At 45.1% G+C, this 22,362-nt stretch overlaps 1 protein-coding gene across 1 annotated transcript; it reads left to right on the top strand.

The window, feature by feature from the left end:
• The first annotated feature begins 14,836 nt into the window (after positions 1 to 14,836).
• LOC123754022 (uncharacterized) lies at positions 14,837 to 21,240 on the top strand. The gene is given in 5 exon segments (XM_069310908.1): positions 14,837 to 14,869; positions 16,618 to 16,709; positions 16,711 to 17,245; positions 17,247 to 17,516; positions 20,626 to 21,240. Coding segments are annotated over 5 exon segments (1,389 nt in total). The 3' UTR covers positions 21,085 to 21,240.
• The last annotated feature ends 1,122 nt before the right edge of the window (positions 21,241 to 22,362 follow it).

The following is a 22,362-nucleotide window of genomic DNA, read 5'->3' as shown; positions in this document are numbered from 1 at the left end:
TAAACTACATATTAGTGTCACTCGCATACATTCCCTGTCAAGTACTAGCAAGAATAATGAAAAATATTAATGAATCATCTAGTTTCTAAAGAGTGCAAACCTAGTCTCCAGGCACCAACATTGCTTCAGAACAGGTATAAGTATCGCTTAACGAATCAACTAGAGTTTTATGACAAGGCTGCAGCGATTCATCAGGAATGTAGAGGATGAACAGACAGCCTCTCCTTGTATACTCGGAAGGTATTTCATACAGTTCCACACAAGAGATTACTACACAAACTTGAGAATTAAACCACAGAAATAGGAAGGCTTGCTAAATGGGACAAGGAATTCCTCTCTGACAAGAAACAGGATTGTGAAAACGGGACAGACAACCGACAACTGATAAAGCGGGGCTGAGGAGTCAGGATTCGACCCTGGACATTTAGACGCGAACATATTCATTATTCCTAGAAATACTTAAAGGGCAAAAGTTTCAAGCAATTACCTGTGAATAAATTAATAGTAACTATTTCAAGTTACTGTGGTCGAACGTTTCGTTTATTCGACTCGTATTAGTGCAGAGGCTTTAATCAAGCCGGTAAACAGTTGTCAAGTTACACCGGAGACAGAAAGACAGAGAGACAGAGAGACAGAGAGACAGAGAGACAGAGACATAGACAGAGACAGAGACAGACAGACATGAGCCTTTAAAACACCCTTAGGGGTCAACCTATTTGGGTAAGGTGTCTGCCGCACTTCAACAAAGAGGGTGATGTAATTCAAGCAGGCACAGTGAAGATAAACAACGGTATGCGGGCGAGGAACGTGACGCTGGGATAGATTGGGATGGCTGGATAGATAGATGAGCCAGGGATCGGGGTGGGTACTTGGGAAGCGAAGACAGGAAAGGATGAATGGAGTGCAGGACTTCAGGATAGAGTGAGGCTTCAGGGGTGAGAGAGAGAGAGAGAGAGAGAGAGAGAGAGAGAGAGAGAGAGAGAGAGAGAGAGAGAGAGAGAGAGAGAGAGAGAGAGAGAGAGAGAGAGAGAGAGAGAGAGAGAGAGAGAGATCGTGGTGGGGAAGGGACAGGAGATAGTGGGAGAGGTGGCTGTGATGGAGAATGGAGGGGAGGGGGGGATACTGAAGCTTCCTGCGGCCAGTAGGGATCATCTTAGCCGTGGCGGAGCGGTCAGCCAGCGTGACCACTCTCCGTGATGTACGGTTTCGTCATCACATCTCACTGTCATTCAAACCCGTCCTAACCCCCCTTCAGAGCCTTCGCCAGGGCGACTGAAGACAACTCAAGGGCCCCAAGCAGTATAATAATGCAGAGAAAATTTTGTACCCAATATTGTTTTAGCTGCAATAAAAGGAAAGCAATTTAAAAACGTGTGGAGAGGAAGTCAATCAGGAGCCCGGGAAGGAACCTACCGACCCCCGTTTTCTTTCCGGGGTTGATGGGCGGCTGAGGATGGGTACCTGTCAGTTGATATTTCATTAATATTTACGCTCATTTACAAAGTAATTATTCTGTTGAAATCTGTAACGAGTCGCACTTTGAATACTGCTTCTACTGCGGAGGCAAGCAAGCGGAAAGCAGGCGAATCTTGGGCAAGGGGAAGGTGGGGCGTGTGTCGGCGTGGTGGCAGGCGTGTGTGTGTGATCACGGCAGCTCCCAGGCGGCAACAGTACAGGCGACGTCGTGGCCATTGTGTTAAACTGTGGCACACCGTCCGTTCCTCAGTGCTCCTGCACCTTTTTGCTTCGCCCCACACGCGACGGACTCCCCCATCGGGAAGCTCCCCCTTAGGAACTACCGAGGCCTACACCTCGCAGTATGCTAAGGTCCTGAAATAATCGAGGATTATATGGGGAAATCGAAGTTTGGAGAAAACGGGTTTTAGCCAGAGAGACGTACAAGACGGTGAGCGAAGGATTACGGGAGAGGCGGCAGTGACTAGCTGTGAGAATGGTGGCGGGAGGTTGTTCCCACAGGCGGGCACCTGCTGCCCTTACCGGCCAGCTGGGTGCTCCTCTTTCTCCTGCCAGGATTTCAGGGATTTACACCTCTGCTAATACAAGCTATCAAGAGGAAATTGATAGAGAATCTTCAAAGAGAAATCCCCGAGACACGTCTGATTAATTTCGAGTTATCTAAAAAAAAGAGAGGATTAACCTGACTTCCGGCAGTGTTGCACGTACACGCACACACGCGTGCACACGCACTCAACTCCTCAACAGGACCTCCTTCATTGCCTCAAGTATTGGTATCGGGTTTCCGACGTTGCAACCAGCTCCCACACAATTCCTCCCAACACGCTGCAGTAACTAAATTACGGCTTCCGTCACTGCACTTCACCCCATGGCCAAGTGAACCCCAACTTGAGACACCGACGGACACTGGCGACCAAAGCCACCGACGGACACTGGCGACCAAAGACACCGACGGACACTGGCGACCAAAGACACCGACGGACACTGGCGACCAAAGACACCGACGGACACTGGCGACCAAAGACACCGACGGACACTGGCGACCAAAGCCACCGACAGACACTGGCGACCAAAGACACCGACGGACACTGGCGACCAAAGACACCGACGGACACTGGCGACCAAAGCCACCGACGGACACTGGCGACCAAAGACACCGACGGACACTGGCGACCAAAGCCACCGACGGATACTGGCGACAAAAGCCACCGACGGATACTGGCGACCAAAGCCACCGACGGACACTGGCGACCAATCATACTGCCAATGACCCAAAGCCTTCATGGTGACCTCTAGTAACATACCTTTTGGGTCACCAAAGGTTTCTGATGATTATAATGTTTTGTAAAATTGAATGAGAAAAGACTATCACTGAGGTGATATTTTTGTCGTCGTCTCCTCAATTTCTAGTGTGTGATTTGGTCAACATTTTCAGCCACGTTATTGTGACTTTTCATCTGCATTCTTTGGAACAACATTATTAACGTCGATTCATAGTTTTTGTCAACGGTATTTGCCCAAGGGGGGATCTACAGCACGTAACTATTGTATCGCAAATTGTTGTGCTAAACTACTTAAGAAGTAGTCAGTAGTGCCCTAACCACCACACATATGTGTACATGCACACACTTTAGGCTTGTATCAAGGTCCCAAACATGGTCGAACTACTGACCCTCCTCAGGAATCAACCACACAACAATTGCCTAACTGAGATACGAAGGGGATATTAGGTAAAAGTAAACGTACCCAACCCCTTCTGTCCATTCTGGGAATTCAACCCTGGATTCTCGATTGTGAATAGAGAACAAAGTCAACTGCATTCCAAGTACCATTACTATAAACACTAGTGTCACACCCAGTATTGCTATGGGCTCACCATAGCCCGTGCTACTTGCCCCGCTCCTGTGCCAGGTAAGTTACGGGTTCACCATAGCCCGTGCTACTTGGAACTTGTTCAGAGTAGCTGAATCTATAACAACAAGCAACCCAGTATTGCCCATAAGCCCTACTATCACTCCCTCCCCCCCAGAGGAGCATGTACAGCCCCAGAGGAGCATGTACAGCCCCAGAGGAGCATGTACAGCCCCAGAGGAGCATGTACAGCCCCAGAGGAGCATGTACAGCCCCAGAGGAGCAAGGACAGGACCGCTCAGTATAGGAAGAAAATCCGCTGTGTTGCTCATCCTGTCACTAAGGCAGCCGAGGCGTACCTAACTGTCTCAAGGCAACAGATCGTCAAATATATTAATATTTACAGTCACATAACAAGAACAAGAGATGGGGGGGCATGGCAGATGACAACAATGAAGGGACATAACCTAAAATGCAAGAGGTTGATTAAACGTAGACTCAACAAAAATGTCAGGGAGCTGAACTCTTGGGTAATTTCGCTCGTCCCGAACCTCTTGGGCAACTGACGTTAATGTAACGTAATCAGCCCTGACTCTACGTTCAATTGATGTTCTTCGAGCACATTTCCCCATCATCCTCCCCCCTCCCCCCTCCTCCCCCTTCCACCCCCCCCGGCTAGGAATTTCGGCCCGACTCATTAAGGCGACGAAAGGAAACATCGTCTCCTCGGCACTGTGTTGGTTCAGCCGATCATCATTACATAACAGTTCGTCCTTGTTGATGTTGTATTCCCGGATGCACAAGTGGGTCACAGCTGACCCCTTCCCCATCCCCCTCCCCCCCCCCCCCTCGGCTGCCTCCGGCCCTACAGCAGTGACGCGAATGAGGTTCATGAACCGTCAGCCTTAATGGCGTCACGAGGAAACCCTCTGTATCGTTTTTTTTAAAAATCCCTTCCTACCTTCTCCCTCCTCCCTTTCCCTTTTCCCTCCTCCCCTCCCTTCCATTCTCCCTCCCTCCCTTTCAATCTCCCTACCTCCCTCCCTTCTACCCTCCCTCCCTCCCGTCCATTCTCCTTCCTGTTCTCTCTCTCCTTTTATCCCTTCCGTTCTCTCTCTCCCAGTAGGCAAAACATGCTACAGTAACGTTTAATCAACGTTGAAACATCATTATCGATGTTGAATCGGCGTTGAAGCTACCAATATCGACGTTGAAACAACGTTATCGACAGGTCTGATGTTGGGGTAGAAGGGTTCTGAGGAGTGGAGAGAAGATGAGAGAAGAAAGATGAGGGGGGGGGGGGGGCAGAAAGTTGGGGAAGGTTAGGATGGGAAGAGACAGAGGAGGATAGAGACCCGGGTGTATCTATCTTCCCAGGATGCTGGAAACTACCCCTTCCGCCCCCATCTCAAGAAATCATCTCAAGAAGAAGAACCCCTCCCGGGGGACAGGAAGCCCGAGTATATATTATATATATATATATATATATATATATATATATATATATCTAATGGTCCTGGGGACCATTCAGGCTTGTTCGCATATATATATATATATATATATATATATATATATATATATATATATATATATATATATATATATATATATATATATATATATATACACACACACACACACCTTTATAGGCTTGCATCGAGGTCCCTCGAAGGTCGAACTATCGACTCTCAGCAGGATATGCAAACCTGGATACTTATGTGCTGCTAGGTGAACAGAGGCATCAGGTAAAAGGAAAAGTGTTCCGACCATTTCTGTCCTTCCACCTAGAAAATTGAACCCAAGATGCATGTTTGTGAGTCGAGAACGAAGCTAACTGTATATCCTCAGAGGTATATGCGCCTGACAATTGGGTGGACAGCGCTTTAGATTCGTACTCCTGAGGTCCCGGATTCGATCCCCGGTGGAGGCTTTCACCCTGATGCCCTGAGTAAATAGGTACCTGGGAGTTAGACAGTTGCTACGGGCTGCTTCCTGGGAGGGGGGGGGTGTAACAGAAAGGAGGCCTGGTCTCGAGGACCGGGCCGCGGGGACGCTAAGCCCCGGAATCATCTCAAAATAACCTCAAAATATACGTAGTTTAAGGTTACTATGTGGCGGGTTACAAGTTACAGCAAAATGGTTACAGAAGCACATAATTAAGCTCAGGAACGTAGCCCCCCAAATATATTTAACACTGAAAAATTATCTTGACAAACAACTGGTATAAAGTAAAATAGAGAAGTTAGCCATTAAAGTCCACGGTTTGGTCGTTTTCTGTGACACATGTAGCTATGTTCGATTTAAGTTCACTGTATCATTTCTCATCGAACAGCAAGAAAATTATATGTAACTAGCTCACGACAAATATAGATTGTTTGGATCCTACAAATCTCAAAATAATGGAAGTGACGCCGTTTCTGTCCATTAATTCTGACCATTACACGACTTGATAACGGTCCAGGACGGCCCGAAACGTCGTCTCTCCCGACAGACTGACCCACTCTAACAGACTGAGTAGGTCAAGTGTCTAATTATCAACCACCTTATTGTGACTTATTGCTCCTTAAACTGCTTACTTATAAGACCAATGAAACCCAGTACGCATTATGTGACAGTGCAGCTTTCTGGCCCTCGCCATCAGGAAGAATAAGGAATCTATAAGAAACTAAATTACCTTAAACCAGGTAGTGTTTGGGGTCTATTGGAGTCACCACGACACTTGATAAACGGAGAATAGACTGTGAATTATAGGTTCATAAACTCTGAAAACTCTGAAAAGAGGGGGGTATGGATTCCACTAACACTCACAGGATGGGTACGGGTTCCACTAACACTCACAGGATGGGTACGGGTTCCACTAACACTCACAGGATGGGTACGGGTTCCACTAACACTCACAGGATGGGTACGGGTTCCACTAACACTCACAGGATGGGTACGGGTTCCACTAACACTCACAGGATGGGTACGGGTTCCACTAACACTCACAGGATGGGTACGGGTTCCACTAACACTCACAGGATGGGTACGGGTTCCACTAACACTCACAGGATGGGTACGGGTTCCACTAACACTCACAGTACTGGACGCTTGATAAATGAACTAAGACTAAACTGCAAGAATTAATAATTATATATAACGATATTATTAAACTAAATACAAAATCAGATGCTTATCGCCAAACAGAAATCTAGGAGCATTTCGAAACATAACCTTAGACTTCCTCCGTGAAACCAGTAGGCCTATATAGGCTTACAGTACAATTACATGCATATGGGATATATATTATATATATATATATATATATATATATATATATATATATATATATATATATATATATATATATATATATATATATATATATATATGCGCCCTAAGATGTATATTCTACTTCTCGGTGTACATACGCAGTACTTTAGCTCTATACAATGTTGAAGACTAGAGTATACTAAATGGCTGGTCCGTAAACAAGGCTTCAAATAGGGTTACAGAGATTGTTTGACTTAAAACCTAACCACAATTAGAATGTGCAATACAATACTGATTAACAAAAAAATTTAAAAAAAATTGAAAATTAAGATTCGACAATCAGTAGCTGATGGAAATATACGCCAAAGAGTACGAGTAAATTTTTTAAGATATTAATTAGTATTAAACGATTCGTCAATATTCGGTAATTAGAGCCAGTTGAAATGGGAAAAAGGGTAATAGGTAAAAGGGTAGGGAGAGGTTAGGCGGAAGGGAGGTAGGGATAAAAGAAAGGTCAGTAGGGAGGAATATATTCCTGACGTCATATATAACCCTGGACACCCATGAGTGGTCGCGACGGGAGACATCTCCCGTCACGCAGGGTGCAGTCGCACCTCCACAGATCTCCAGTATCAGCTCTTGATACTGGTAATGGCTCAAAAGGGCCACCGCTTACGGGCTATTCATGCCCGTGCCACCTTTTGGGTGGCTTAATCTTCATCAATCAATCTGAGTGGTCGCGTCAACCTTATACTCATATTATTAATAATAATTAGTACTAATATTATTGTAATTATTAGTAGTATTAGAATAGTTATTATATATCATTAATGTAATTATAATAATTTTATTATTATTTTGTTGGTGTTAACATCATGTTCAATCATTATTATTCTGGTTCCTCCTCCTCGTGTGTTCAGTATGCACAGGACAACCTAAGGTAGTGCAGGACAAGGTGGGCATGGGTGGGGCACCTGGCAGCCTTGCTAAGAAAGTAGATCGCTGGCTTTGCCTTTCACATCAAACCTCCTTTGATCAAGCACAGTCAGATTCTGAAATTTTTATGCGCAAGAACGTGTACGAATCATTACCATAATGGCCGGACTGAACAGGTATACAGCAGTGTAAATGTAACTTATATTTTTTGGCATAAAGTGAGAACTATTTAGATACAGTTTGGAAGGTGATGTATGTCGGGAAAATAAAGTGTAGTTTACCATTAGAGCGATGAGAAAGATATTTGGCCCAATTTATCTCAAAATATTAAGATAATGAGGAGACAATCTTAGTGAAAACGGGTATGAACTAATCATACCATGAAATATTTTGTAAATTTTCATACCTTCAGCATCCTACCTTCAACATATTCTGGAACTATCCCTGGTTCGCAGTGATTTAAAACCCACAGTTCATGCAATATAGATCTGACAACATGGAATAGGACTCAAGATGCCTGTCAGTAAATCCTCTTTCTTTGTGACTGTAGTTCCTTCATAATTACATATATCCAGCTAGGGGTCTCCCTGCTTTCTTTGTTGACTAGTTAATTTATCCTGTATAATTGCTACGCAACTAATAGACATATACAGAGACAATAATAGCATCAGGATCTCTTTCTGCAGTAGGGGAAGAAATATAATATATTGGCGATGAGGACCAACAAGATTAAAATATCTTGAGAGCAAACGATTCGAAGGGAAAAACTGGTAGGCCTCGAATGAGAGAGAGAGAGAGAGAGAGAGAGAGAGAGAGAGAGAGAGAGAGAGAGAGAGAGAGAGAGAGAGAGTGTGTATGTGTACTCACCTAGTTGTGCTTGCGGGGGTTGAGCTTTGCCTCTTTGGTCCCGCTTCTCAACCGTCAATCAACTGGGGTACAGATTATGGAGCCTATTGAGCTCTATCAAATATACATTTGAAACTGTGTATGGATTCTGCCTTCACCACATCGTGTGTGTGTGTGTGTGTGTGTTCTCACCTAGTTGTACTCACCTAGTTGTGCTTGCGGGGGTTGAGCTCTGGCTCTTTGGTCCCGCCTCTCAACCGTCAATCAACAGGTGTGTGTGTGTGTGTGTGTGTGTGTGTGTGTGTGTGTGTGTGTGTGTGTGTGTGTGTGTGTGTGTGTGTGTGTGTGTTCTTGATCAGTAATTATTCCCCCACAAACAATACATGTTCGATAAATCAAAATAAAGTAAGAAAAGTGAAATGCCCCCCCCCCCTCCCCCGTGGGATACTGCCATTATTATATGGCTCAAATACCCGGCCCCTCCCCCCCTCCTTCCCCGGCATATGCCCTACCCAGGGCATAATTCCCCCTGGGCATGTTATCACAGGCCCATGTCCCACGTGTGCATATCCGTTCGTTCTTGATTATTTCACAATACCACTCTAAGACACACGAACCTGTATTAATATGACACATCATCCTTAAGTCTTGCCTCTCCCAACACTGCCCACCAGGTGTCCATCCTTTGTTATGTGTCCTAGAGTCGTGCTCAGGTGAGATAGTCATATCTTCCATCCCTTATGTGTCCTAGAGTCGTGCTCAGGTGGGATAGTCATACCTTCCGTCCCTTATGTGTCCTAGAGTCGTGCTCAGGTGGGATAGTCTTGCGTTCTGTCCCGGCTGTTCAACACCCAACCCACGCAGGAGCCTCAGGCAAGGTCACAAACCGGACTGTGTTGATCCCAAGGTTATAACACCACATTCAATCCTACCGCCACCCACCCTGCAATGTCCTCTCGCCTCCACCAGAGAGAGAGAGAGAGAGAGAGAGAGAGAGAGAGAGAGAGAGAGAGAGAGAGAGAGAGAGAGAGAGAGAGAGAGAGAGAGAGAGAGAGAGAGGAGAGACATACAGTCATAAGATTCATTAGGAATGGTGTTGATGTCGTCATATAGACTGCAAGCTAAGAGCTTTTATCCTACATCAGTTCATCTGAACCCCTGACTAGAATTCAATTTATTTGAAGAGCGTATTATTCCCGATAAGAATAAATATCTCTTTCTCTGTCTCTCTATCTATCTATCTTTCTCAGTCCATCACTCTATAGATTATATTTCAGCTGGTTCTCTGAACAGGGGGAAGGTCCAATGGTTACGAAGAGGTGATGTTCACGCCTGTTCAAGCAGACATAGCACACCCAAACACACACGACAGTTGAGAGGCGGGACCAACGAGCTAAACCACCACAAGCACAATTAAGAGAGTGCATGAGAAGAACTGTGTACCAACTCGTGCAAATCGCTACCAAAAAAAACGACAACATTGAACTGCTTTTAGTAAGCCTGTCAGGAGAGTTCATAAAGTTCATTGGAGAGGTTCACATCACAGGCTGAAGTTTCCTGTGAAGAGTAGCCGAAAGTTTTTTAATTGCCTGTTGAATGGGAAGGAAACTATCACGAGAAAGCACCAAGCCATTACGATAATATTGCTTTCAAGTAGAAAATATTTTTTTTCTGATTGTTCAGTGTCGACTGTGTCAACTAATAGACAGGCATGGACACGCAATATGCGACTCCCAGGTCTGGAGCCTGTCTCTGTTTCTGTCTGGGTCTCTGTCTGTCTCTGTTTCTGTCTGTCTGTCTGTCTGTCTCTGTCTCAGGGACGAGGTGAGTGGAGCATAACAAAAGAGACGGCCCTTGGCCCTGAGTGACTACCCACGCATCAGGTACTCGCCCGACGCCTCGCCACGCCCTTCTTTCTGAGCTCTTCTTCCGCCACGCCCATCTCCATCCACGCCCCTCGCCGACAACGTCCCTTTCTACACACGCTCTTTACATCCACACACCCCTTTATATCCACGCCCATTTTTGCCATCACTATCCTTCCCATCCACGTCTATTTCTATTCACGCTTCTCTCTGTTTACGTCCCTTTCTATCCACTACTCTCCCTCCACTCATGTCCCTGTACCTCCACCTCATCAACTTCCAATACCCATATTCTTCATATCTTAAAAAGATGAGACCGAGTTTTGTACATGATTTGGAAAGACAGGTGTATGAAGTGCAGGTGTGAACAGTCTGAGTTGTGTGGAGCATAGGGATGCTTACAGGTGTGTGGCTTGGCGCCTCGGGATGACTAGGAATGAATCCAGTGGTTCTTGTTTTAGATTCAGCTACTGGGAACAAAAACTCCAAGTAGCACGGGCTATGGCGAGCCCGTAGAGAGGTGTTAAGAGAGATTTGGGATTGACTTTGAAAGAGCAGGGCGTGTTGGAGCGGGGTAATTTTTACTGGATATTAATGAAAAAGTCGTAGGGTCGATTGGGAATGAGTGGGGAGAACATAACAATATATGAATCTAAGTGTAGAATGACTATTGGCCCCATGCGTGTCAGCTCCTATTGATACCCACCCAAACTCATTCATAGCCATGTCTAACCTACGCTTGAAACAATCAAGAGATCTCACATTTATTGTGTTACCCGATAATTTGTCCCGAAAAATCCACAACCTTGTTATCAAACCAGTATTTACCCAGGTCTTTCCTAAATCTAAACTTATCAAATAATCGGCGGGGGTGGGGGGGGGGTAATAATCGAGAGGGATGAGGATGAGGATGAGTGGGATGATGGCTGCAAGGGGTTCATCCCCCCCCCTCCCCCCTCTCGGTCGTTGCAACAATAGATTCAAGTTTTTGTCCGCCTCATCTTGACTAGTGCCGCGTCCCCTTCTGCAACTGGGACAGTTATCTTAAATGCGTACTCACCTAGTTGTGCTTGCGGGGGTTGAGCTCTGGCTCTTTGGTCCCGACTCTCAACCGTCAATCAACTGATGTACAGGTTCCTGAGCCTGCCGAGCTCTGTCATATCTACATTTGAAACTGTGTATGGAGTCAGCCTCCACCACATCACTGCCTAATGTATTCTGTCTGTTAACTACTCTGACACTGATGGAGTTTTTTTTTTCTAACGTCCCTGTGGCTCATGTGGGTACTCAGTCTCCACCTGTGTCCTCTTGTTCGCGTACCACCCGTGATAAACAGTTTATCTTTATCTACCCTGTCAATTCCTCTGAGAATTTTGTAGGTAGTGTCTGTCTTTCCTTACTCTGCTGTCTTCCAGTGTCGTGAAGTGCATCCCACGCAGGGTTTCCTCGTAACTCATGCCTCTTAGTTTTGGGACTAGCATAGTGGCATACCTCTGAGCTTTTTCCAGTTTCTTCTTGTGCTTGACAAGGTACGGGCTCCATGCTGGGGCCGCATACTCCAGGACTGGTCTTACATATTTGGTATATAAGGCTCTGAATGATTCTTTACACAGGTTCGTGAAGGCAGTTCTGATGTTAGCCAGTCTCGCATACGCCGCAGATGTTATTCTTTTTATGTGGGCTTCAGGAAACAGGTTTGGTGTGATATCAACTCCTAAATTTTTCTCTCTGTCCGTTTCATTAAGGACTTCATCTTCCCATTCGGTATCCCGTGTCTGGCTTCCTGTTTCCACTGCCTAGTTTCATTGCCTTACATTTAATCGGGTTGAACTTTAGTAGCCATTTGTTGAACCATTCATTCAGTTTGTTTAGGTCATCTTGTAGCCTCATACTATCTTCCACCGTCTTAATCCTCCTCATAATTTTTGCATCATCAGCAAACAATGAGAGGAACGATTCTATACCCTCTAGGAGATCATTTACATATATCAGAAACAGTATAGGTCCAAGGACTGACCCCTGCAGGACTCCTCTGGTGACGCCTCGCCAATATGAGACCTCACCCCTCACAGTGACTTGCTGTCTTCTGTTGCTTAGGTACTCCCTTATCAATGGAGTATCTCTCCTTTCACTCCTGCTTGGAGCTCCAACTTTTGCACTAGTCTCTTGTGTGGTACTGTGTCAAAGGCTTTCTGACAATCCAAAAATCTGCAGTCTGCCCACCCCTCTCTTTCTTGCTTGATTTTTATTGCCTGGTCGTAGAACTAAGTTAATCCTGTGAGGCAGGACTTGCCATCCCTGAATCCATGTTGATGTTGTGTTACAAAGTTCTTTTGCTCCAGATGTTCCACTAGCTTTTTTCGCACAATCTTCTCCATCAACTTGCATGGTATGCAATTAGGGACACATTAGCCGTCTTTCAAATTTTTGGCAGTTAACCTGTTACCAGTGATTTGTTATACACCATGGAGAGTGGCAGACACAGTGCTTCTGCTCCTTCCTTTAGTATCCACGGTGAGAATCCATCCGGGCCTATAGCCTTTGTCACCTCCAACTCTAGTAAAAGCTTCCTTACAGTGTGTGTGTGTGTGTGTGTGTGTGTGTGTGTGTGTGTGTGTGTGTGTGTGTGTGTGTGTGTGTGTGTGTGTGTGTGTGTGTGTGTGTGTATTTCGCACGCGCGCTCACCTTAATATGATAAGCAACCCCTATACCAAGAGAGACTCACAGCTGTAACACACTTGCTGTTACACCACAGTTGCGCCTCACCTACACCTGTATACACACTCACACATGCCTCAACGTCGCCTACACACCTGGTATAGATAAGTTGTTGGTGTTGATAGACCTACACCAGCTCCTAAACGAACACCACCACCAGCTCTACATCAACACCTTCACCAACACGTGCTCATGGAAGCAGAGACGCAGTCAAAGCAGCAACAGCTCTTTCGGGTTGTTGCGCAGTGGGCAGAGCTGGCCGTCCTACCCAAAGGTTCAATTACCTAAGTGTAATTACCTAAGTGTAATCTTACGAGGGACCAGAGCTATGCTCGCGGTGTCCCGCCTTTCCTACAATCATCGTTATGTGATGTTTTGAGCTTCAGGTGAATTTTTGGGGGGATCCACCGCTCTCTTAAATTATTCCAACTGTCCATAATACTGTTCGCACCAAAAAAAAAACAAAAATAAAATTTGAACAATTTTTTTCGGTACCTTATTTTTAATTTATGATCTCTTGTGATGTAAGTTGCAGGATTAAAAAAAAAAGTCCTGTTGTCAACCTTGTCGGGTTCTTGTGTGTTTCTTTAAGGGATGTAAATCTCGGCTATTACAATTTCTCTAATGAACTACGTGTAATTGTTTACCACCATAACAATGACATAAAATCTTGTTTCCTTAGATGAGAAGAGGAGTGGGGATAATCTACATTGTTTATTTTATCACTACCTGTTATTGCATCAGGGATTTACGTCTACATTCATTTCCTCGAGTTCATCTGCTTTATTTGCCAAGCCATCAGCATTGGAGTATCAGATGCCCAGGCTTTTCATTAGTGTTTCTGTGCAGTGTTTGGCCAACTCCCAGCCTATGGGTTGGTTGCTGGCTGGGTTTATTGGTATGAATAGGCTGCGTGGGGAAATATAAATAGGACACGAGTGAATGTATGGGAATGGCAAGCAGCGGGGCTGTCGAAAGTAAGAATCCATGTGTGCAAACAGGAAGCCAGGCATTCAGGCAGGCAGGCACGCAGGAAGGCAGGCAGGCACGCAGGAAGGCAGGCAGGCACACAGGCAGGTGTAACAAATGACCACAAGGTTCAAAGTATACAGGTGAACAAGCATATATAGTTTGGTAAAGGTGAAAGTAATGACAGAAGAAGCGTCTCTCTCTTCCCCTCCGCCCACCCTTGCCCCTGAACACTCTCCACCACAGCCCTTCCTTACCCCCACCATTATCATCCCATGTCATACCCTCCATTTTTTTCTATTCTCAACCTCCCGGGCATCCCTCCCCCCTCCTCCCCCCCCCCCACACACTAGCCTCCACTCCCTAACGGGTCCCACCGACCACGCCCCCCCCCCCCCTCTCCAAAGGAAGCCTTATCAGAAAGTATAAAGCACACCCAGTACAGTACATTTGTAATACAAACACAGCCTGCCACCGCCCGGATATTAGAACATTATATCCTTGAATTACTCAACCTTGGTCTCAATTACCAACTTGTTCCCTACCTTAATTTCGCTGCGAGTATGCTGGTCATATTCTGGACACAATGCCACCACCTGGGTAACAGGGACAGGCCTCACTCAACTAATCCACAGGACTGCCTCAACGTCCGCTGTTTACATATCATTATGCTGCATTGTTTACTAATGATATTTTGTAGTTGCTTAACAACATAGACATACAAGCGACGAACAAAGGTACCGGAAATATTAGCTTCAATATTAAATTAGATAAGGATGATTTAAAATTTAAGACTAAGTTATTCAAAGGAGTTCAAAGGACATACAGTGGGCTAAAAACGTATCGAGATCAGCGTTTATAATCCAGTACTTGGTCCTTTTTGTCTGCTGGGAGAGTAGTGAGGCTGGCGGGTCCCTGAACACATGATCCGTCAGACCAACAGTGTGCCAGCAAAGGTAAAAAACATAGATAAATAAACAGACTGTATGTCTACATGTACAAATACACTTTGAGTCCCTACAATTGCACCAGAGGTGGTACCCTACTATTATATATAATAATACGGTACCAAATATATATATAATATATATATATAATATATATAATATATATATATATAATATATATAATATATATAATATATATATATAATATATATATAATATATATTTGTCCATATGCGCACTAGTAAGGAAAGGTACTGGCACTCGGGGTGAAGAGAGACACGGGATGACGTGAGGTGAGGACAGAGAGCCTTAAACGAAATTACGTATACCAACAGATCTATTGATCATGCAGGCGGCATACGCGACCTTGGAACCCCCCCCCCCCCCCCTATCCCGAACTCTCACTTCATACCAGGACCACACCCTAACACAAAGGTTATTTCGATCTTGCTCCGTATTTCGGGGATTAATTTGAGCAAAATCAACACCAAGTTCAAAATTGTCTAATCTTACAGACATAAAAAGCATTAAAATCTAACAGTAATATGAAGTGAAATTTTGATAAAATTCACAGTGACACATGAATATAATCCCTGGAAATGGTCGGGGCATTAATACCTGCGTGGCATCTGAGAGTGCCAGCTTGAGGAAGTGTATATATAAGCTGAGGAGAGACACTCCAAGCTACTCAATCTCTCACAACGACCGCTGGAGACATGAAGGCTTTTGTAAGTTTATCCTCGTTTTCTTCCACATAGTTTTACTAGTAACTTTTTGTATAAACGTATTCGTAACTTATATAAATCGTTTCAACAATGAACTGAACAGGTGTATGACAGTTTAAATCTAACTTAAATTCGTTGTCGTAAGTTGAGAGATTTTGATTTAAGTCACACAGATTTCGTTTGCGATTTGAGTGATATATATTGGTAAAATAAAGTGTAATTTATCATTAGAGCAGCGAGACAGATCTTGGCACAATTTATATCACTCAATTAAGATGACGTAAAGACAACTTGAAGGAGAAAGTATTGTAAACAAATCACATCATGGTGCTGTAGAAATCTGCACACCTTCAGCACGCTACACATCAACACGATCAACACGTTTTATTTTGGCAAAAATGTCCCTTCACACTAACATAATCAAGATATTTGTACTGAGTAATCCCAATACATGGAAACTGGAAACGCTAACGAGTCGTAGAAATATAAGGAAATCTTCCATGTACCCTGTATGGGTAGTCGACAAGTGGAAAGCACTGAACGAAGTTGTAGAAGCCACCTCCTTCCACAACTTAAAAGCCCTGATTAAAAAAAAAAACTGGAACGTCAGAGGATTTAAATAATAAGGCGACAGCCGCAGCAAGGCGGGGAATAAAGAGCTAGACTTCACTCTCCGGTAGTCACTGTTAGGTAAGCGCGCGCTCACGCACACACACACACACACACACACACACACACACACACACACACACACACACACACACACACACACACACACACACAGTTGAACACTATCACCAAGATGGGTTTTTTCGTGATTTCATGCTCTGGAAAATAGATAATAGAATATGTTTAGTCAGAAAAGTGGTCTTATGTATGAAACAGAGGCATGAAGGAGTAGATGCAGCTATCCTTAATTATTACAATAAATAAAGTTTTTTGGGTAACTTAACAATTCCAATTCCAGAAACGAAGAATGTAAAATCTTTCGTATTTTATATATTTATATTGATTCGGATATTCTTCTCACAGGTGGTTTTGGCTCTGGTGGGCGTCACTTGCGCTGCGCCCAATTTCTTGGTGCCTTACTCAGGCGCAGTAGTGGGCGTACCTGCTCCTCTAGCCACCCGTCTCCTACGCGAGCCAGTTCCACGCCCAGGATGAGCTAGGCCAAGTCAACTATGGTTTTGCTATTCCTGGTCAAGCCAAGAACGAAATCCGCGACGCCTTCGGTAACGTGGCCGGCGTCTACACCTACATCGACGCCGACAACAAGCCCGTGCACGTCGAGTACACGGCCGGCGTCAACGGCGTCCAGTTCAAGAGCAACAACTTGCCCGTTGGGCCTGATGGTTCTAACCTTGTTGCCCCAGAACCTGTTACAGACACTCCAGAAGTCGTGGATGCAAGAGCCGCCTTCATGGAGGCCTACAACGCCGCTGTTGCCGCTGCCACCACAGACCCAGCTCCAGAAGCTCCTGTTGAAACTGCTGACGCGGCTGCCCCTGCAGCACCTGCCCCTGAAACACCTGCTCCTGAAGCACCTGCTCCTGAAGCACCTGCTCCTGAAGCACCTGCTCCTGAAGCACCTGCTCCTGAAGCACCTGCTCCTGAAGCACCTGCTCCTGAAACACCTGCTCCTGAAGCACCTGCTCCTGAAGCACCTGCTCCCAAGGCAGCTGCCCTCTGTGGCTCCAGTTGGTCCTCCTGAGCCAGTGCAGGACACTCCAGAAGTGGCAAAGGCAAAAGCCGAATTCCAGGCGGCCTATGACGCTGCCGCTGCTGCTGCAGAAGCCGCCCCCGACTACGACTTGGACGGTTCAATCTCCACTTACTCCGGCCAACTCTCCGGCCAACTTTCAGCTATCGACGGGGCGCTGTACACCAACGCCATCCAGTTCGGTGGTCCTGTACAGGTCATCCCTAGCTTTGTATAAGACCTCGTAAATTTCGTTTAAACTAGCTTCTGTCTTTCCCCGTTGTGATAATATTGTATATACGAATTAGTAATAGAACAAAATGTGACCCGTCATTTAATATGGTGACTGTAGTAGGCATCGATCAGTCTCAGGGAGACTATGGAGTTGCGCTCTGGTAGTCGGTCTGGAGTGGCCTCTCCAGGGCGCAAAGCCAGGGTAGGTGGATACGGGGGAGAAGCTGTCACCCATCCAGCAGGTCACCCCTCTCCACGGCACCGAAAGTCTCCAATGGAAAGGCAAACGCCAATACGATTGGTTCCAGCGCCGTCGCAAGAACTGTCAGAACGAGGTTGAAGGCAACAACGAACTGCCCTAGTGGGCTCCAGCTCCTGAGTTAACCTCGAAGTTGGTAAAAGAAAACACAGGGACTCCAAACCCGGAGACCGCCGTGGTCGGGGTCGGAGATGAACCACCCCAGCAAGAGCAAGAACGACCCCAGCCTTCTGAAGCAGAGCCTGGGGGGCCGCACGAGCCCCAGGAGGTGGACGTCCCGGTCCCGCACCTACGGGTTCCAGAGATCGCTACAGCCCCCTTTCACCCGAGGCCCGCTTCCTTCATGACCCAGCAGAAGAGAAACAATTATTAATCGAAATGTGTAATCGAAATCACTCGATTACACAATTAAAATTTTTGTTTAATCAAGGCACAGGTAACGAACACCCTCTCGTTGTTCGAGAGTTTTTTTTTTAAATAATATGCCTCGCTGAATATATTTGTTTAATCTGTATCTCATTCTCTAGTTAATAAAGATATACACAAAATGAAGGTAATTTGTCTTTATTTTAGTTTTAGTTTTTCTTTGATTTTATAAGTATTTTTATTGTAATAGTTAATATAAGAATAAAGGGAAATATAGAAGACCTATACGAGGCAGCTCATATTTATACTCAATAATAGTAATAATACCGAGCTCAATATTATGTGCTTAATAAATAAAGCTCATATTAGTTATGTCACTAATAGTGAGTCTTTATTACGCTTAAAAAATCAGCAATTCTTCCATTTTACAATTTTTTATATTTTTACCATATTTCAGTGTGTGTGTATTCACCTAGTTGTGCTTGCGGGGGTTGAGCTCTGCTCTTTCGGCCCGCCTCTCAACTGTCAATCATTCAACTCTTACTAACTATTTTGTTTTTTCCACAACCCCCCCCCCCCCTTTTCCTCCAATAAGCAGCCCGTAACACTTGTCTAACTCCCAGGTACCTATTTACTATTAGGTAACAGGGGCATCAGGGTAAAAGTAACTCTGCCCGTTTGTTTCTGCCATCAGCTGGGATCGAACCCGGACCCTAGGATTATGAGTCCAGAGTGCTGTCCACTCAGCTATCAGGCCCCGCCTGTGTGTGTGTGTGTGTGTGTGTGTGTGTGTGTGTGTGTGTGTGTGTGTGTGTGTGTGTGTGTGTGTGTGTGTGTGTGTGTGTGTTGAAGATCCTCCAGCTAACGTGGCCATCAGCATTTTTTCTTCCTCTTTTTTTTGGGGGGCGGGGAGGGATCACGTCAACTTGACCGACTTGAACTCCAATTTTAATTCAGTTACATCACGGTTCAAGGTTTTCCACATTTTCGCCTTTAATCAACCCGAAGGGTGATGAGCATCCACTGAAACCTACTCATACGAACTAAGGCTCTCACACACACTGGGCGTTAAGGGTGGAAATATTGAAGATTTCCCGTTACCAGTATGGGTGTCCAACGGCCCTAGCGACAACCCCGAGACAACCGGCCCTGACCACGCCTCGCTACCAAGGTTGTCTGCATCATAGGCTACCATCTTCCTAAATTGATGCTGCCTTTAATATATCTTTAATCGCACAGCATCTAATAAAGGGAGAAACTTGCGCCTTATGTCTGACATGAACGGCAGGACCTTCCTGAAGGCGTAGACGGAGCGTAAGACACGCTATATGGGAAGTAGGGACGGAAGGTTTTCCCGTCGAAGGGACGCAACGGTGTCGAGGCGCTATGGTCCGGCCGCTATTTAAGTCCATTCTTGAGGCCGGTCATTCTACATCAGCTCGCGAGACGACTGCAGACATGAAGGTTTTCGTAAGTCTCTTCTCATTTGTATTTTATTTATTAATATATATACAAGAGTTCTTGCATTCTTGTAAAGCCACTAGCATGCATAGCGTTTCGGGCAAGTTCTCTAATTTTCCCCGGAATACGACCTGCCAAATCGTTTTAGCAACCAGGTACACCATCCTCAACCTCATATGCTTGTTTTGTGTGTTAATCTTTACACAAAATATATCGTGATAGGTTCTGTGTTTGTGGAGCTTATTATTTACGTTATTTTTAAATATTATTAATGTTACGATTCAGTATATTTGTACTTATTACATATTATCAGTAACATTTATATACTATAACACATTCATATTATTAAGCCAATATTAATGCTGTAAGCCTCAGTACAAAGTTAATGTTTTAGCCATTAGGTTAATATTTAAGCTAGATGTTAATAGTTTTAATAGTATTATAATTAATAAATATTTCTAATTTTATTGTTCATGTTATATCAGGGTATTTAATTAATTTGGTATATTGCTTAGGTACAGTTAAAGAGTTTATGAAGATCAGTCACTAGGCCACGTAACATTGTAGTATCCAGAACTCTTAATATGTTTGCAAAAGCGAAATATTTATAATAGCGCAGATTTCAAAGCCACCATCAAGCCCATAGTTTAGAACATCTGGTCTTAAATGTCTATCTACTTAGATTGACCGGTAAAGTGGCTGCCTATAGCTTCTTGCATGGTCCGCGTTCCATCCCCAATAGTCTAAGTGGTTGGAAATCATTCCCCAGCTTGTAAGCTAGTTCCCATATCTCTTCCGTGTGTATGTAATCATCAAGACTGAACACATTTTTTCTTCTCTGGTCTCATGTGCCTCACCCCATATGTGGTGAGACCCTTGCTTGCCTCTAAATGTAAAATATTTAAGACACTCTCCGGGTTTCATGCGAGTATTACGAGGTTCTCTGGCGTCATCAGGTACTCATAGCTCTGGCCGCATGTGCCGTCGCCGTCCCCTGTGGAGGAGCAAGTAGTGCAGACAGACGCTTTACAAGTGGCTGCTACCCGAGGACGCCCCCGCCCCTGTGAAGGACACCGCGGATGTCGCCGCTGCCAAATCCGAGTTCCAGGCCGCCTTCGACGCTGCCGCAGCACGCGCTAAGGCCGCACCCGATTTCGACCTGGATGGTAAGATCTCCACCTACTACGGCTTCCTCTCCGGTATTGACGGCAAACTGTCCCCCTTCTACACCGACAGCCTCCCCTACGGCGCCTACGGCCTGCACGCCCCTGTGTTTCCTGGAGCTCCGTTTGTTGTTGGCGTGAAGGATAAAACAGGAGCGCCTCTCACCTACAGTGCTCTTGGCACACCTCAAGCCTACAGCTTCCCAGGTGTCTACGGATTCCAAGGTACTTTCGGCTACCCTGGTACTTTCGGCTACCCTGGTACTTTCGGCTACCCTGGATACCCTTTCATCCAGGTCGCTAAGCCCAAGGAATAATACCCTCCTGCTCCCGTGCCGCTTGTGAGACTGAGGTATAGAACTGTGCCCGGTGAAAGCATCATCATGAAAAACTCACCCCGTATTAGTACAGTTATTTCAACTGGAATTGCATAGTAAAACTGTAATTCGTAATAAATATGAATGTTTTTCAAATGCTCAACTCTTATTCTCCTTTCGCTTATGCCGACCTGATCACTCCGACTGTTGTCCACTGCAAGACATTTGGTATATATTCATACCAGCAATGTATCGATTTTTTTCTATTTTCGTGCTCGTCGAGTGCATATTGGCTACTGGGAATATTTAACACATTATGCCACGTGTTCTCATTTCCAGGACGACCGTCGCTTATCACAACACGATACTACTAAATTTCCCCTTTTTTGTTTGTGTTAAGATTTACGACTAGAAACAAGGTACTGGAACCGGTTTGGTCATTCAACTCCAAGTGTGCGTGTATTGTATATGTGTGTGTGTGTGTGTGTGTGTGTGTGTGTGTGTGTGTGTGTGTGTGTGTGTGTGTGTGTGTGTGTGTGTGTGTGTGTGTGTGTGTGTGTGTGTGTGTGTGTGTGTGTGTGTGTGTGTGTGTGTGTGTGTGTGTGTGTGTGGTGTGTGTGTGTGTGTGTGTGCTTGTGTACTCACCAAGTTGTGCTTGACGGGTGTTGAGCTTTAGCTCTTTGGTCCCGCCTCTCAACTGTCAATCAACTGGTGTACAGATTCTTGAGCCTACTGGGCTCAATCATATCTACATTTGAAACTGTATGGAGTCTGCCTCCACCACATCACTGCCTCATGCATTCCATCTGTTAACTACTCTGACACTGAAAACATTCTTTTTAGTGTCTTTGTGGCTCATTTGGGTACTCAGTTTCCTTCTGCGTCCCCTTGTTAGTGGTCCACCCATTCTAAATAGTTTGTCTTTGTCCATTCTGTCAATTCAGCGAAGAATTTTGTAGGTGGTGATCATGTCTCCCGTGTGTGTGTGTGTTCCAGGGAGCACCACGAGGAGACATGCTCTTCACATACAATCTTGCGAGTTTGATGACACTACACAGCTCCGAGTCAACATGCTTAACACATTAAGTTCCCCTCAACACCACCAGACACATGCACGATTCACCAAGTATCCACATACGAAACTTATATATATATATTATCTCTGGTTCTCTGGTATAGAGAAAGATATTCGCAACTTCACAACCCAAGGTTATTATTGATATAGACAACCTCGTAGCCCTTCGGAACTTATAAACTATTAAAACAAATGCAATATAA

Source organism: Procambarus clarkii, chromosome 6 (genome assembly GCF_040958095.1).
Source record: "Procambarus clarkii isolate CNS0578487 chromosome 6, FALCON_Pclarkii_2.0, whole genome shotgun sequence".
In the NCBI taxonomy this organism is placed as follows: Eukaryota; Metazoa; Arthropoda; class Malacostraca; order Decapoda; family Cambaridae; genus Procambarus; species Procambarus clarkii.
This window is presented reverse-complemented; position numbering and strand designations above follow the sequence as displayed.